The sequence below is a fragment of the Limulus polyphemus genome, unplaced genomic scaffold, assembly GCF_000517525.1.
Source record: "Limulus polyphemus unplaced genomic scaffold, Limulus_polyphemus-2.1.2 Scaffold65, whole genome shotgun sequence".
In the NCBI taxonomy this organism is placed as follows: domain Eukaryota; kingdom Metazoa; phylum Arthropoda; class Merostomata; order Xiphosura; family Limulidae; genus Limulus; species Limulus polyphemus.
Genome location: NW_013665675.1, coordinates 887,544 through 907,214, shown reverse-complemented (window position 1 = coordinate 907,214; position 19,671 = coordinate 887,544). Strand labels below are relative to the sequence as shown.

General features: G+C 32.6%; 1 protein-coding gene across 1 annotated transcript in view; it reads right to left on the bottom strand.

Moving 5' to 3' along the window:
- The window catches only part of LOC106465058 (nephrin-like), an 80,830-nt gene that overhangs the window by 14,558 nt on the left and 46,601 nt on the right, over positions 1 to 19,671 (bottom strand). Inside the window, exons 3-7 of the mRNA XM_022393383.1 lie at positions 11,823 to 11,933; positions 6,603 to 6,806; positions 5,417 to 5,713; positions 4,415 to 4,705; positions 1,325 to 1,612 (exon numbers count right to left, since the gene is read on the bottom strand). Coding sequence (XP_022249091.1) covers positions 1,325 to 1,612; positions 4,415 to 4,705; positions 5,417 to 5,713; positions 6,603 to 6,806; positions 11,823 to 11,933 — 1,191 coding nt within the window. The remainder of the gene's footprint in view (positions 1 to 1,324; positions 1,613 to 4,414; positions 4,706 to 5,416; positions 5,714 to 6,602; positions 6,807 to 11,822; positions 11,934 to 19,671) is intronic.

Here is a 19,671-nt window from a genome sequence, read left to right as displayed (position 1 = left end):
ATCCCAAACAGTAGTAGGTTAAGCAAATATAATATAAAGATTAACTTGCATGGTGGGATAATTTGTTTTTGTATTCACCCACGTACACTTTATACACCAGTGTATAAATCCAAGTTCAGATAATCTGACCACAACCAATGACAGTTTGTTTGACAGCAGAGAAGATGATGATATCATCATGACATTCCTTCGGGAATCAGCCGGAAATTTACCTTCCCTCGCATACAATAAATATGATGAAACGATACCTTGAGAGGTAAGGAGTTGATATAACACTCACGAAGTTCCAATAAAAACGTTTTTCAAGCTGTATGGACTTACGTACAACTGAGAAGGTGAAAAGGCGGCTGAAGGTACAAGCGAATATATTGTACAGTTCACTAGTATTTTATATGCGAGTACTTTGCTGTACACAAACTTGTTTTCATATTGCCTTATAGTTTATTAATATACCATTACAGAATGTTGTTCCAGATCATGTACTACTTCCCATAATTCAGCCAAACTTTTGTACTTTCCGTGACAGTCACCATCTAATTACCATTACTTGTTTGTAACTCTTACATATGTGTCGCTTATTCATTTGTACATTCCATAACAGTCACCATCTAATACCATTATTTGTTTGTAACTCTTACATATGTGTCGTTTGTCGTTTGTACTTTCCGTGATAGTCACCAGCTAACTGCCATTACTTGTTTGTAACTATTACATATGTGTCGCTTATTCGTTTGTTTAAGCTAAAAGCTGCACAATGGACTATTTGCGCTATCTCACGTTAGGGAACGAGCCCCAAATTTTAGTGCTATAGCCTCTCATGCTTACAGATGAACAACAGGGCCGAATGAATATACTTAGTGTATTTACATAATCATTTCTATAACTATACATATCTAAGTGAATATGAAATCAGTGTTGTTCAAAACGATTAATTTCAAACAATTCTAACATTTTATATTTTTAGGAAAATATTTGGTCGAAGAAACGAATAAACTTTGAAATTTATAGAAATACATTGCTGATATTATCTGATTTTTTTTATTAAAGTTGTATTCTAGTGATCACAAAAATCTGAAAAAATTCAAGGTTTACTAGCATCTTAACATTTAAATTACTCTCAACCATTCTCCGTGTTTCAAACTTCTAAAAACACGTTCTTTTTTGACAAAAAATTTTAACTTATTCCTTTGACTGAAGTATTACATAATTATAGAGGAGAGTCACGATTTTTACATTCAAAACTGCAGAAATTAGGAAACAAATTATGAATCTAATATTCGGGCGATTATGAAATAGAATAGTTATTTACACAATAAATTCATACCTGCGGGAACAAGTTGGAAGGCACACGGTTCTTTTTGGATCCCAACCGAATTTTTTCCCCAGCAAAGTATTGTTCCGTAATCACCATCTCCTCTTGGCGAGAAAGTAGCCGTACTTCTCTTTTCCTCACTTTCAAATGTCGTAACGTCTAAAACCTCTTTCGTGTTGTTGAATCTCCACTGAAACGTTACATCAGTCGGATCTGCCTCAACGTCGCAAAAAATTTTTACGGTTTCATGTCGAGCAGCTCCATACACAGATTTCTGACCAATTCGGCACGTCGGGGCATCTGTATGGAAGTCAACATAGCTTTAACTGTGATATGACGAAATGAAACGACAAACGGGAAGATATAACAGCTACACGAACATTTAAACCCGATACTAAACCAGCAATAACAGTATTCTGGTTGCTTTCAATGACTTCTGATTTCTTCTTGTTGTTGTTGTTATCATCTTTTTTTTTACTACCATCCACACGCTCAACTTATATTTTTTAAACTATTTTTCATTTTGTATTTTGCCTGCTGCTCAGATGTTTCTAAAATTCTTGTGCAAGTAACTTACAATATATTATTATTATCTGCATGGGTTATTACAAACCCTTGCACGTATATTGACCAATCAGATGTGTTCTGAAACTTTCTAAATTTCCCTACGACATTAACAATTATTCATATTAATATTATATGTTAGATAAATGACGTAACCCTAACTTAAGTAAATTAAGAGATCGTGTTTCTGACGTTGGAGATTTCATTAAAAGGTAGGAATTAAAATAATGATTTTTTTTATAAAACTAGTTAGTTGCATTAACTATTAGGTTAACTTGATGCTAATCATAACGTTTTGATATAATGTTATCTTACCGTACACGTCTTTAAGTGATTTTATTCTTAATCTATAGAAAATTACAAATCCCTAAGGAAGATTGTAACCTAGAAAATAATTAATAAGGCTCAGGTTGGATTTCATTTAATGAGTGATGTGTCATAACTTTTTTATTTAATAGCCGCTATGTAATTTAATTCGCTCAAGAACCTCATACAGAAACGATTGATTATTATGTCTAAATATAAATAAATATGTATACGTACATACACACATACACACACACACATATATATATATATATATACACTTTTAAATTTATTATAAACAATTTTGATTAATTAAGCTCTAAGATTCTATTACTTTATACAAATAAGTACTCTATTGTAACTAACCCAGAACTCAGTTATTTATTGAAATATCAAGTTCAACAATGATGTTCTCATTTGTTAAAAACTTTTCAAAAATAGAGAGAAATACGAGATGACAAAAAAAAATGTTAGAGGTAAATTGGTTTTCTTAAAAAATTAAAATTCTCTATCGGTCGATTTATTTATCTACGTCATTGTGATTTCAATTACAAACAATAAAGTTGGTAAATAAAACTATTGTACGCCTCAGATCTTTTATTGTAAAAGAGTCATTGACACGTGTTTTTTTTTTGTTGTTGTTGTTGTTTTGTTTTTTGTCATAGTTACATTATAATCCTTCTTCGGATTATGCATTATTATTTAGCTGATGAATTATCTCGGCCCAAACCTTATTCTAAAAATTGCAATTTCACAAACAAACTTAGGCTTCAATGGCGTTATATTGCAGTCCGCTATCACTACTACTGAGCAAACATACTGCTATTTCAGCTATGAAATAACCAATGAAGTTTTTTTAATCTTAACTTTACCATCAATTGTGGGATGTAGACCCTAAATTTTCTGCTTAAGCGAATTGGTGTTGTAGATATTTTTGTTTTGTTTTTTGTTTATCCAACTGAATGTGTTTAGATGCTTGTTTTGGTTTAATTTGATATCGTGGAACCGTACAGCACCATATGCGATATGTACTAAAGGCCAACTTAAAGTTTCCAAGCTTCATGCATAGCCACCTATAATATAAAACTGATGACCGGAAGGAGCACAGCGTCCACCACCTACACGACTACACTGAACCGAATAATGGGGTTGATGTCACGGTTATAACCCACCGACTATACTGAACTGAATAAAGGGGTTGATGTCACGGTTATAACTCCAACACTACACTGAACTGAATAACGGGGTTGATGTCACGGTTATAACCCACCGACTATACTGAACTGAATAAAGGGATTGATGTCACGGTTATAACTCCAACACTACACGGAACTGAATAACGGGGTTGATGTCACGGTTATAACCCCACGACTACACTGAACCGAATAACAGGGTTGATGTCACGGTTATAACCTACCGACTATAATGAACTGAATAAAAGGGTTGATGTCACGGTTATAACCCCACGACTACACTGAACTGAATAACAGGATTGATGTGACGGTTATAACCTACCGACTATAATGAACTGAATAAAGGGATTGATGTCACGGTTATAGCTCCAAGACTACACTGAACTGAATAACGGGGTTGATGTCACGGTTATAACCCCACGACTACACTGAACCGAATAACAGGGTTGATATCACGGTTATAACCCCTACCATAGCAGAAAGTGCGTAGCGTGGTTCGCGGCTAGATCTTTCGACAGACAGCTCGGTATGCTAATCACTAAGCCACATCCAGCCCTTATGTTTTAACATTACAAGATTTAAATCAAAATAACTTGTGAGCTGTAAACTAAATCAAGATATCCAAACACTGAACACGCAAAACAAAACTAATCAGAAGAGATAAGATCTTTAAAAAAGATCAACAAGAAGCGTGATCAAATATACCATTAATGTATATTATGTAATGTGTACATCTACGTATATTTCCAAATTTTCAGATTCATGAATCGAAATCCACTGATTGATCTTTCTTAAACTTTACTTGATTTACTAAAGTTTCTCTAATTTACACACACACACACTTCTATGACTACAGTGTCATTCTCCATACAAAACATAATTTCTTATCAAATCACGAACTCCTTGATTTAGTATAACATAACACTGAGTTAGTTTTATTTTAAATAAAAACTCGTGCACTATCGTATTCCTTGAAGCAGATGTTACGTTCCCAAACTAAAATGATACATTTGATGAAGTTTTCCGATTCTGGACTTACATTGAACTTTTAAATGAAGAGAGTTGCTGACACCCTCACCCTGGATGTTTGATGCTGTGCAAGTATAACGCCCTCTACTCGACCTGTTAACCTTTTGTAGAACGAGAGACTGGTTGCTAATAATTATACCTGCAGACGTGTTCGTACTCAATTCTTTTCTCTCGAATTCCCAGCCAATATCTGTGACCCATGGATTTGCAGTAATATCACATTCAAAATAGACATCATATCCCTCTTGTATATGTGAATGCCTTAATTTACTGCCAAGGCGAAGCGAGAGAATTGGAACATCTGAAAAATGTTTAAAATAATAGCATTAACACGTTTCGTCTTTCAACAAAAAATAGCTAGTTTGGTTTAAAATGTCTTTGTTTATCATAAAAGGAACAGAAAAACATTAGATTGAAATGAGATTTTCAAACTAATCTTGAAACAATATTTTTTATGCTTCAGTATAACTTTAATCTACGAAAAATAATGATTGCACAGTCACTGTTTACTAAACAACATAGTATTAATTACTATGTGTATAAGCTCATAAATAGTTTTCTTCAAGTTTGAATTACAAACTCTACAAGGAAACGCCACGCGCAATGAAGGAAGTACATTTTAATATTGTGACATTTTTTATGGAACAATACAACATTTAGAAAAGTTACTTTCTAAGCCACAAACTAATACAGTTCAACTCCAAGAAATTTTTTATGGAAAAATATAACATTTAGAAAAGTTACTTTCTAAGCCACAAACTAATACAGTTCAATTTTGATAATACAAAATATTATATCTCGTTTTTACATTATTCTGTGATGGGAATAGAAGCAATCGTTAGGGATGTAAAAATAGCGTGTACGATTGATGCAAAAAACTACTTTTTATATCACATGACGTTCTGTAACATATTACTCCAAAATTACTTCAGCTTTCCAATATTTTCGAAGGAATAAAGTGCTAAGTTTATTTCATATCAGATAAGAAAACTATTCTTATTCCTAGACGTACGATATATTTCAAGTTTCCACCCATTTTCAATCGCACTATTAGTTATTTTCGGGTTTTCCGCTCTGCAGGACAGGTATTTTCCATTATCTTCTAGAGACGGTTGGAAAATTAGGGTGCTAATAGAGACATTCCCGTTACTCGTAATCCAGTTTTTCGTTCGTTTAAGCTTCCTGTTGCCTTTCCACCAGGTCACTACAGCTGGTGGTCTTGATCCTGATGTTTTACATTCTAATTCTGTTAGCTTTCCAGAAGATAAAGGTTTATAAGCACCATCTATATCCAACTGAATGGGCTTCACTGTGTGTGAACAAAAAGATACAATTAAAATATGTGATTTTTACCTTAATTCATTTTTTTTTATTTGGTAAAATTAACTATTTCAGTAGTACATACGCAGAATACGTAAAACGTTTACAATAAAAGCTGCAGAAACGTATTTTTCTGCCAATATACAACTGCAAGAACACTTTTAAAAATTTAATCTTTGTTCACCAAGGCGATATAGTAATCTTAATACAATAAAAGGAAGGTTTAAAATGAAAACTCAACATGATCTGTCCCCAGGTGGGATTGTGGAAAGTATTTGGATTTACAATGCTAAAATCATGGGTTCGATTACTTCGGTGGACACAGCAGATTGCCCAATGTTGCTTTGCTATAAAAAACAACACACACATACACACACACACACACACACACTACATGCTTTTCATGGATATATCTTAATGCAAGATTATTACGGTATTTTCATAACATGTGAAATTATTTTGTTTTCATATTTGATAACTCATAAACAAAAGTAAATATTTTGAGACTTGTAATGTACAGAAACTATTTTAAAATGAAAAAAGCAAAGAAAGATCCCGAAGTTAAAAGAGTCTTCTGTCATGGAAACCGGAAAGAACCAATTATTTCTTCTTTTTTCAATTTAAAACACAATTATGTAAATTATGATGACGATAATTGTTCTGCAACTTAATTTCAATTGAAGAAATAGCTCGATTTTAAACTGATTTATTTGGGTTATTCTTTTTCAACCATGTAACACAAATATGTTTGTATATACCCACCAAGTAGTGTGTGTCTTCCAGAAACTCAAACACTATTCACTACATTTTCTCATACTATCTACGATAAAACAAAGAAAGAAAAACGACTTTCCTAATAAGTTTGAATGTATACTTACAGTTCATATCAATTTTGACATAAGCAGTCATTGGAAGGGACATGTTATTATTCAAGGCCTCACAGGTAAAAACTGACATAAGATCATTGCGATGAAGTGCAGAAACATGAAGCTGGTTAAACGTTATTTTTTGTGGTGTTACTTCATAAGAATCATCAATAAGCTCAGAATCTTTCCACCATGTCAACGAAGGTGTTGGTTTTCCTGAAAGGTATGCCATAAATATAGAAGTATTACAAAGCAGTATCAGAGGAGTTTGCAGGTTATGTCAACTCAAATTTAAATATCAAATAAGAAATCACTTGATAACTGCAGCCGATATAAAGTCGTGGTAGAATGACATTTATCAAAAACTAGATTTTGACATTGTATATAGTGTGATGCCTCCAATAGTTCATCGCTTTTGGGAAGGGTGTGTAAGATCACATTCCGACGCAAGATATTCATACACTTAAATCATAAAGATATATATGGTATACTGAGGTAAAACTGACTTAACCTTCGAAAAGTTGGATAGGTCCACTTAATAACACGTGTATGTACTTGCTTTTATGGAACGATGGACTTTCGATTTTACTGGATTCTCTTTTTCAAGCTGTTTTCTTCTAAAAATCATGTTCTACACTGGTAAAATCCAACGTTTCTTAATTTGCAAGAAGCGTCACATTTTACCAGGACGACTAACGGTACTACGAGACTGGTAATTTTCATCCCAGCGTCGGCGAGGTCGTAACTTCTAGATATTATAAGAACGATCATTGACGAACACTGCTCTCGACGTTCTTGCACAACGCGCTATATTGCAGCAATATCTCACTCTCTGGAGCAGAACATGTATTATCCACTCGAGATTAACAAAGGAGCAAAATCAGCTAGAGTTAAAATAAAATAAGCTTAACAACTTTCTCATCCACGTATTATGTAGAACTTAGAGATACACAGAATAAACAATAAATTCTGAATAAATACTATAATGTTACAATAAACATACATGTTTTTGCCATATTCATATACCACAGAAGTGTTCAGATCAGAGCTTTTGAATTTCTAAGATGTGAAGACAAAGGAATATGGTTGAACTTGGACACCATGTCTATCCAGAAAAAGACCTGAACTAGGTTCTACCCCAGCCGTAGAAAGCAAAGTGTGGCACTATGTAATAGTTAAAAATCCACTAACACTAAGGTCAGTGGCAAAAGTCGTCCCATGCCCCAGGTAACAGTATGTAACATAATCAAGAAGGATCTTTGTCTGGAAAAGCAATATATGCTGCTTCTAAAACATGTCCAATCAACCACTGCATACCTTAAGCAACTGGCAAATTAAACGAGTATTCATGATATTCCATATGATGAAGACATGCCGATCAAGCACCTTTGAATTTATTTGAGATTAGACTGGCGCAGTAAAACCGTATTTCTCGCACACTAAACATACTAGATGACTTGTGAAAATATTTCAGAGAATAGTGGTAGGCGTTTGACATGATAACCCGACTTCGTAGTATTTTAAATAGAAACAGCGCTGCAGGGCTATCTATTGTTAAGATGCACGGTTGTCAGATAAAGCATGAGTTTGGGGCATGTACTGTGATCGATATATTTTGTTAATTTTTAAGGTCTTAATTTCGCGTAAAATGTGTAGTACACACGACTCATGTCTATTTCGTCAAGAGCCCTTTATTATCAGTGCTTAAATAGGAAATAAATTTTATCACCATAAAAAATTTAAAATAACTAAAAGCTGATAGTTCGTATAACTATAAATGAACGACCCTCAGTACTTAAACGTTGTTCATGTGAACGTTGTAATTTTAATTTATTATTTTACCCACAATAATTCCTCTTTTAAGCAATCCCCACCCAGTGGCATAGCGGTATGTCTGAGGACTTATATCGCTAGAAACCGGGTTTCGATACCCTTGGTGGCCAGATCACAGATAGCTCATTGAGAGCTTTGTGCTTAACTACAAACAAACAAACTTTTGCGCAATTCTTTTCGCGACTTCTAATTTAAGTTACTTTTGGTTCAATCGTTGAAGGTTTCTTTCTTTCATATTCAATTCGCTGGCTGACCAGCAAGTAATGTTTTACCCCATAAAACATGTTTATAAGGTGAAACAAATTTTAGTTTTCTGGCTGAAGTGGTAGACAACTACTGGTCTATTACAATATTGACAGCATTGATTTTCAATGGCTGTAGTTTTTATTATCCTTCATAGATTCGTCCAGGAATGGCTCATTCTCTCTCAGAAACTAAAAAGACTGGAAATATTTTGTCTTCGATTCTGTTAACGGAATGTTTTTTTTTTCTTATAAACCACATTAATATTTCGAATAAAAGTTTTTGCTGTTATAAACAATATGCCCGTATAATACCTGTGAAAAGAGTGCTTTGATGTGTATGTTTCGTGCGTAGTGACAACGAGTTTGAAATTCATGTTGTTGTTAATTTGTTAATTATCATTTGGTAATATATAACATAGAAAGTGTCGCAAGTAGAAATAAAAGTTTTAATTTTTTTGCTTGCTATCAGTTTATAATCAACGATGTTTGTGTTTAAACATTGCAGTACTTATCCGTGTTTCTTTGTTTTTTATGTACGTTCTTTTAAGTATTACCGCTTTAAAAAATGTTGTATTTAACAATATGGGATAAATACACTCGTAGTCTTATCAAATAACTCTAAGTTAACCTCAGCATCTCAGAAACAGTTGGGATTATTTTCACAAATAATGTATAGTAGATGCTATTTTAAATACTCAAACTCGATTATCGCTTCGTGAGAGTGGGTTCATGAGAAGGAAAATGAACATTACACAGTAGTCAACACACGGTTTTACACATATCACAGGTAAGAGTCATACATAATTACAGAAGCATTAATAATGTTTGCATTCGGTGAAGATCTTAAGTAAAGTCATTTCATGACGAATAAAAAAAATAATATATATATATATATGTGTGTGTGTGTTGATAGATAGACATTAAAGTGTGTGTTTGTGTAATATCACTACAAGTGTCTTATAACTTGGAGATTAACATCGACAAATCCTACTAAAATGAATATTAAACCTTATCATGTGTTGTCCACTAGCTCCCTAAGACAGGAAAACACATTCCAATAGCATTAACTAGTTATAAGTCAAGTAATAAACTAGTTTTTGTTTTACCTTTCATGGATAACTTTGTCTTCGTTATCCTTTTAGGATTCCTGAATGAAACGTCCAATAATGACGTTTTAGTAAGAAACAAAATGCTTTCGGAAGATGTAGCTCATAAATTATTTCTTTTAAGTACTCAATTTATGCCGAAAGGCACTACTCTTCTAGTACACAATTAATTTTCCCATACTATCAGTAAGTTTCATCAAGTTGCTGTACTTTTATTACTAAGTTAAACTACTATAAACTTCATGTTGTGACTAAATAAGCGATCACTTTCCTAATAAATGTTTGTGTAAATTTGCTTACTTTTTAATACTGTTTAGTAATTTTTATAATTTCGTTTGATAAACGCCTTTCTATATACTGATGTTATAATCTTTCAAAGTTATGGCAATAAATATAGCTCTGTGATTATTTAAAATGGGAACTATTTACAAACCAAAACTAAAACCAAACTAAACTTAAAATTCTTATTTTGCATCTTTATATTAAATTATAATTATTTATATTATTCCTTATTTTCACTTAAATGTAAGAATGGCACAAATAATATTACCAAACATATTCACGCAGCACAGCTCACTAGAAATGGACCCCCCCCCACCACTAAATCAGCATATTAATTCGGGGGAATTAGTGGGTATACTTTATAGATGCCAGAGCTGCTTCAGATTGTCAGTTTTATTAATGGGCTAAAAAGAAAGCAGTCAGTCAAAGGCATCCACCGCTAACTCTTAGGCTGCTTTTCTCTGAATAAATAGCGTGATTTGATAGTATCTCTTGTAGCGCACCCCCGACCCCAAAGCATTAACCATGAAGCCTCGAATACACAATCCACGTGTACTAAACCATAGGTTAAACCTCGCACTAAATTAACGCATAGGAGAAGATGTTTATATCTGTATAGTTTCTAATTTGATTTGAAAAATAACTCCACAAAAATACCAGACTTATTTAAACTTATCAGGCAGCTTTAATTGAATTTTAGGTTTCCATTATTTGTATTAAAGAAAGTATTTTCAAGAAGAAACAAAGTAGGAGAACGCAATATTGAATAAGAAATACGTAAACTTAAGTTTACAAACTGTAGTTTTTTGTTGTTTTTTTTTACTTAAATAAATCAAAAGACGCCCCTTTTATGTGGTTTTATAGAATTGAAATCCCATTTCTGGAAGGTAAAATAAATACAGATATACTTCGAATAAAAATTAAAATACGCGTATTTATAACTTCTTGCACTTTATTGAAAAGCTGCAAGTTTGATAAATTTTCAACACATTAAATATTTCACAAGAAATGTATATATATGCAGTGCAATTATACAAACTTATAATAATGCTCTTTTTAAGTTTGACGAAATCGCTACTGTTTCAAACATTAGAAAAGTCTCTTTTTTCTTATAAATTCAGTTGTATATAGTCTAAAACTTATAGATTTATAAATAATAAAAAATACAACGTTATTTTTTTGCTCAACACAAAGAAGTAGATGCAGTGATTTTCTGGAATATTACTGAAAAACGTAAGATCTAATAGACGGATTTTCTATATCTGTTCTTCTTAACTTAGGGAACACCTGTTGGAATCACAACTATTTGTAATTAATAGCTTTTTTTCCATACTTTTGTTATCCAAATGGGGTCCAGATTGGAATTTTTCATACCACTTTTTTTTTTGTCGCAGCACATACTAAATATTCGATAAGTTGATGCTTCCTTATGGTTTTATTTCTTTCTGTTTTTGTATTTCGTGAGATGACCTCTTAATTTTCCTGCTAAACCAACATTTAAAATGTCTACTACCAAAAATACCTACAACATTAGCTTGATTACGTTTTAATGAACTCGCATTTCTCAATCAACACCCAGTTTTTAAATATACGATATTAAGCATTTTGTGAAATAAAATCAATTATTATTAATCTTCAAAGTAACTATTACTGCTCTATAGTTATGTTAAGAGATATGCAAAATATATATAAACACTTAAGGATTACTAAGTTAACAATTACATTGCAGCAAATAAATCGTATATCGTATGAACCATAAAACTCACCTCCTTCACTTTCACACAGTAATACCAAACGATCCCCTTCATTGTATGGTCCTGCAACTGTAGCAAGTACATCACCTTTTTCATCTGTAATTCTTGGTTTATGTGGCGGCACTATCAAAGAGAAAATATACAATTGTTAAGAATGACTAAGTGTCTTCACCATCTTTTATAAAACACATATATATTTTTAAGTATATATATATTCTGCAGTGTGTTATACTATATGTATTATACGATACCTGTAAAAATGTAGTAATTGTTTGTGAAATTACTGTCAATAAGTTATCAATTTCTGACAAATTCTAAGCCAGTTACTAATAACAAATAAATGTAATTATTATAAGGGTGTAAGATTTCAAAATTATATATGTGAACACATAAAATCACAATTATGATGCTAAGTATAGGAAACAAACACTTCAAACATCTAGATCTCCATATAGGTTTGCCATCACACCCAATTTCGTAACAACTGCTACTGTTCTTGCATATAATAACTTTTTTCACCTGGTAATGCATTACATTGCTGTTCGTTTGCGCCCAAGAAGAGGTGCATTTAGATTCTAAATTGTTTTAGCAGAAACGTACTTAAACAAGAACAAACATTAAATTTACAGCGAGAAATGATACGGGTTTTATTGCACAGTTATTTGTTTCTTTTAAAATTTTCCCTCAAATTACTTAAGGGTTATCTAAGCAAGACCATCCTTAACTTTCAAATGATAGACAAGACGGAAGGCAGCTAATTAACATCGCCCTCCGCCAACGTTTGCGCTATTCTAGTCTGACCGAATAGTGGGATTTCAATGCCACTCTTGTATCGCACTACAGTCCAAAAAGAGCCACGAACAGGAACCTTTGGATTCACAGTTCGGAAAAGCAGAGCACACTCTACCACATCCGACCCTTATTAACAGTTGTCACATGTTCAGTTTAGGAATCATTTCGGTTTAACTATACGACAATCTATAAGTTGAATCAGGCCGGTGATATTTACAGCTATAAAAGGCTCATCCCTAATTATATGAAGATATTAATTGCAACGAAACAAACATAATTTTCAAAAGATGACATATTTGTAGCACTTTATAATACTGGCTATGTAACTCAACGACATTTTAACAGGCCCCTCACAAGTTGGGAACATTTTTGTTGAAAACAACAACAACAACAACAAACTACCCAATCCGGTTTTTCTTAATTTGAACTGAAATTATTTCGACATTTTTTTATTGGCTAAGAAGAAGTCATTTCCCGCACCCTTTTAGCGTTGGGGCTGCGAAAAGTGATTTGAAGTGGTAAGGTGACTGAAATCTGTCAGCTCATCAAGAGCTTAACGGCCAAGCACAAAAAACATGGAAGTCTCCAAATGACACGCAGACGCATTTAGGAACAATTTAGAACTACCTTCGTAGATATTGTGCACCAAGTCGAGTACAATATTATGCCTGTAGCTGCTTTCAAACTGTTCCTGTCTGCTCATCGCGATGCTTCGACCTTTCCTATCGAATTGCAGGTGAAATGGTTCATATCTAAATTGAAAGCTAAACATATAAGGGTGACAGCAGAAGCATAAAATGTTGAAAGTTGCTCAATTAATGAAGCTGAGAATGTGGCTTTATTGATATATATATATACTGAATTTACTTCCTGCGGGTAGACCTTAGTACTAGCTTTTATGGAGACTTGATGATGCTGTATTTCACTTAAACAATTATCAATTAATAAACGAAAACTTATCTCGAAAAGATGCGTCCAAAAACCACCATCCTTGGGAGTTTCCGGATTGAACTTACTTTTAATATTCAACAAAGTGCAGTATAAAGACACCCCTAAGCTACTGAAGGACCTGTTAATTTGAAATGCTAATTGTAATAGAACACCCTGTAGGAGGAGCAATTAAACAGGCTGATATCGAATAATACAATATTAGAGAAAATACTATTTATCAGTCTCCTCATATTTGGTGAATGCCTATCGCAACAATGACATTTTAAATAAGCAATAAAAATACTAAATTTGTGAAACAAAATCTTAGGTAAATAACTTCCATAGCTCTAGTGATCATGGATATAAAAGGTATTCAAACATAATATAAAACTGCCAAATGATGCACGCACATACACCTTAATCAAGAGTCAAGTTAGGATTTTCGTCGCTCAGTACATGTAAATATTTGTTTTGACATAATATTCTGTTAATGGAACCGTCCATTTGATAATTTTATTTACTCACCTTGTACAAGATGAGAATTGTAATCGGGGCTAGTTGTTACAGAGGTATGTTTTACAGTTCTCAAAGTACTAAAAGTCCTGTATGATGGAGTTAAAAATATTAGCACGTGCTCATGTCTTCTCAATGTTACTTATAAGGCAGAAAAGACTGGAGTGCCGTGAAGCTTTCAAAAGGTAGAAAGTTATAAAAGTATAACAGAAGATACGAACATGTATATTTTGACCTTCTGGGTAACTTTTTTTGTGCAGAGAAATGGAGTAACATCACGTTAATAGCTAAACCTACCTGAAGCTCTTATGGAGCCATACAGGGTATGTATATATGTTATTTATTACGTGAAATGTGACAATAGTGACTAAACTACTTTTAGTGTACATGTTTATAAACATGTTTGACATCTTGCTTGGCTAGATGTTACACATTGTAACGCCACATTCAAAACAGCAACTTCTTGAGTTTTTTTCTTTTTTGTGTGTGTGTGTGATAGTACGTCACTTTTGCATGTGGGGAAAAGTGGGTGCAGTGTATGAATGATAAATAATGGTTGGTTATGAACGCCTTGAGGAAAGTCCGTCTTACGTGCGTCACTTTTTTGAGGTTTTCTTTTATTTGTTTTTCCACACTAGTGACATGTATCTGAATTTGAAGTTTGCTTTGTAGAATATTTATTGACTAGTTTACTATCTACTTATATGACTTGGTAACTTATGTGTTTGTCCCAAGCAATTATTTTGGATGTAACAATTAATGTACGCCACTAGGTGTCACAGCATGATCCATTTAGTGGGCAAACTGCGACAACTGACTCTTCATTAAAACATAATCTTTATATTAGAAGTTATAAGAGATCCAACGATTTTGAATGTTGTTTCTATAACTGATGACACTGATATGTGTAAATAGGAAACACTACTTGGTTGTTTTTAAAGGTTTTTATTTCAGTAAAGAATTTTAAAAATATGCATTAACTAGACCACGTCTCAATATTTTGAAATTCTAATTAGATAACTTTTAACTTGTTAATTTATTTGTTTGAAGTTAAGCACAAAGCTACAGAAAGGACTATCTGTGCTCTGCCCACCACGGGTACCGAAACCCGGTTTCTAGTGTTGTAAGTCCGCAGACATACCGCTGTGCCACTGGGGGGGGCTTAACTTGTCAAATCGTTCTGAGTTGTGATTGTAATCTATATGGAAAATATGTTTTTGTTATCCATATTTTTCACGTATTTGTTTTATTTCATTTTGACAAAAAAAACTTTTGTTTATTTTGTTGCGTAGAGCTACACAAGGATTATATGCGCTAACCGTCTATAATATTGAGCTAATAAATCAGAGAGAATATAGTTAGCCAATACTACCTGCCGCCAACTCTTGGGTTACTGTAATCGAATAATTAAATTTCACCGTCATTCTTATAATGCACCACAGCTCCCATGTGAGAAGCGCGATTTGTTTTGTTGCAATGGGACGCGAAGAATGATCCTTTGGATCCATACTCCGGCATCATAACTAACGAGTAGGCCACGCTCGAAACAACAGAAGCTAATGTAAGTGTTTACAGGCTGTTACGATGACGTATTTTTGTAGTATTTTTATAATATTTTTGCATTTTTGTAATATTTTAGTGACGCTTTGTTGTGAGGCGTTGTAGGCTTATCGCCTGATTAATGACGTGCACATAACTAACGGTTTTATATCACATAATATATATTATACACGTTCTGTGTATAGGTTATTTGGCATTTATATAAAAGGTTTCAAGTTTCCTTTAGTAAAAAGGAGTTGTTTTTTGAGAAGTATGGTTTAGTTTAGTTTGAGTGGTTCAGATTTCTGTATCGAACCCGAAAGAGTTTTTGAACATAGATATTAATCGTAGGTTTTTGTTGTAAGCTTTTTGTTTACGACTCTAAGGAGTTCGTAAGTTTAAAAATTAGTCTTGACTTTTCTAACTTTTGTAAGCCTTGTGCTTTTTATTGAAAACTGGTGAAAATCGTTTTTGAAAATATCGACAAGTTTTGGTGCAGTGGACATTGGAACAGTGAACTTTTTGCAACCTGAAGCTGAATTTCGACATACTACGTTTTGAAGTGATTACGTTGAATTGGAGAGACAGTTATAAGAAAGAGTGATTTTTTTGTACTGTACCCTTTTGTATATTATTGTATATAAGTTTATATTTGATTATATTGTATATAAGTTTATTTTTTATTATATATTATAATATATCTTTAAAACTACAAAACTACAGAGGTGTCGTTTTTTTACGTACTTTACAGTACAGTAATACGGGATCGTAACAAAATACATATGCAACTATTTAAAAAATATTTGTTTTAAAATCTTTAATATCCGTTTTCATAACCCAGATACTATTGATATGTTAAAATTCGTTGAATAGTTATTTATATATATTATACCTACGTTTTTTATATTTATATCTGTGCACATCAGCATAGTACTTTTCTTATTTCGATGTTATGACAATTAATTAAAAATACGCTCTTATTAATTATATTTTACACACATGCCCTGTCTGACAATTTGCAGAAGCTGGGTTCACTTACAGATCGTACACATAAAGAGAGAAAAACGACTTAAGACTTCACACAAAATATTTTTTTAATCAAGTCTGTTATGTAATCAAAGGTTAAAATTATAACTTATAAGACAGAATTAGCTATGAATTTCTAGCATCTTATTGAAACAGTACCTCTAGGCATATTAAAATGGTTATCTCTGAGAGATTTGTAAATATTCTTGAAAAAAAGTGTTTGAAATACTGGAAGTAAACATCTATATCAGCTTTGAAGTATTTCCAGTGAGATTATCTTCATATTTGTACTGTATCAGGCTACAGTTAGTTTGTTTTAAGACTGACAGGATATTCTGACAAACTTCAATTGCATATACTGAAAAATTATATTTTGATTTGTATCAAGCAAATATTGTTAGATGTGAACTCTGTTGAAAAATATGAATTCTTTACTTTAATGGATACCACTGTTAACGAACTGGCTGATATTAATACCAATTTTACACATAAAAGATGATCATGTGGCAAACTAAAGTAAGCATCCAAAACCCAACTACAGACGTCTATATTTAGCCATGTACGAAAACATGTTCACTTTTAAAATCAAGACACTCGTTAATAAAAGACAAAAAAAAAAACATTGTAAGCTATTACTTGGTATCTTAAACCAAAACAAAATATATATTAACGGAAAATTCATAAATTAAAACAACTACAGATGAATTAATAAAATATATGTAAATACACCATAGAAATTCGTCTTATGTCATAATGAAATTTACACTATGATGCGTGGATCTCTAGTTCTCAAAGGTAAAGTAAAACCGTTATTAAAATTCTTTTTTGTATATATTTATCGATCAAAAGTATCCAACACTACTATAGAAACTCTTCAATTATTTTGTAATTTGATTTCCAACTGGTACGCATTTTTCCCAAGCGGTTATATTAACGATATGATTAGAAAGAAAAGAAACTCAATATAAAAGTGTTAAGGACAAACTACATTATCTCACAAATTATTATTATTATTAACTTATGATGATCGACTACATGTTATTTTCAAATATTTTTAAAGATAAAAGTTCTCGATCGGCATACGTATTAAAATGTCAGAAAACTTTGAAACTTTATTGATTTCAACACTAAAAAAAAAACATTAACAAATACATTGCCTTAAACAATAACAGTGTCAGAGTAATTATGCTGGCTTTATTTTCAGAAAGAGTTCACAGGTCGTAGCAACCAATATATATTTTAAAAAATCCCAGATGAAACGTAAGTTACATAATTATCAAGTCTGCTGGGAATATAAGAGGCATAACATTTGAATGTCATATTCAGATGTTTTTAAATGTCACACAGTTACATTTGGTAATTGAATAAATCAACAAGCTGACTTAATATTAGTTGAGAACTGAAGAAATACAACCATCAAGTGGTATCACCATTAATCATTTTCAAAATGATGACTATTCACGATAATACTTATTGGGTGCTAGTTGGAACTTCATTGATGCGTCAGATGAATAACCGAGTTTCGAAAGTTCTTTCACAAAACAACTCATAATGATAAGACTATATCACAACATTATCGTCAGATTCTATATTTTAAGCCTTCACAACAGACTGAATCCTTAAGATCCAAATGAATAATTCAGTGGATAGATATACTGAACTAAGCCCAAATTCAGTCATTCGTAACTGGTTGGCTTCTTCGCGAATCTAAACTGCTCCTTACCAGCCGTTTATATTTAAAGAAAATAGAAAGTACGTTAGAGACAAGACTAAACAGATGACATATATGATTTTATATTGTGTTAAATATGATGCTTTTTAACACTAAAACAGTCTATAGTAACAAAAAATACCATTCTACAGAATACAATCCAAATTATTTTTTTTTTCTATTACGAAGTGTATATGTAATGACTCAGATGAGAAATGTTTTCAAATGCACATTGATTCCTTTAGTACCGTCGTTATGAGATTTAAATAGTTTTAAAACTGCAACGTACATTGACACTTCGTCTAATTGTTCTTCAATAAGTTTTATTCATGTTTATGTTTCAGATATCAGATCCTGGAATATATTAATTTAAAAAACCGACATTTCGTATACTGGTGTCGCACTTTTCTAGAGACAGGGAATTACTGACAATACGCGAAATGAGTAACCAGTTTAGAATGTGTATTGTAAGTAATGTTTCACTCTTCTTGCAAAATTTATTTAATTTATTCTTTGTCTGTTTTGGATACTTTTTTGGCAAAAAGATACACAGGATATTACAGGGAAATCAGTTAAATCAAAACACACTGCCAGTTCTCTCGCTACTCTAATGCACTAGTGGGATTTTACCGTCACTCTTATAAAGTGCCCACGATCCCAAAATGTGGACCACGATTTTGTGACAACAGAACGTGAATCGTGTACATTTGAATTAATAGTCCGTTACACTAAACACTGGAAAAAAACCCATCAGTACAACCATTTATAACAAAGTATACCCAGAATACTTAACGAAGAAGAAAATATAAAAGTAAAGAGATACAATCACATTACCCTATATCAGATGTCTTCCTATTAAAAAATATATTGTGAACAATGTAAAATTAAAACAGTATTCCGAAGCCACAACAAAATACGATCGAATTAGTACAAACAAAACCACCTAAAGACTAAAGCAGAGGAAAAAGAAAAGTTGTTGCATTTCCTGTGAATTTTGTATACTGTTACGACAGCGGAAGTTACGTGACGCTGCTGGAGCATGCATGACTGAATTTCTCGTATTATCGGGTAACTCCGCGAATTTTGGAGAAGCCTCTTTGTTATCATATAAGCCTGGCGAGAAAAGCCAGCGGAGTGAAGCGAACAGTAGTAACGGTGAGGTTCTGGGAATTTACGATTCTGTTTCGAGCTTGTGTGTGTTTTGTACTTGTAGAGAGCAAAGTTATCGAAATTGAGAATCACTGTGATTTAAAGCGTGTATTATAAAAGTTGTTAAGTTTAAAGTGACGGGAAACATACTGACTGTGGAATTACTGTGTACTAAGAATTTGTACCGAGAAAGAATAAATT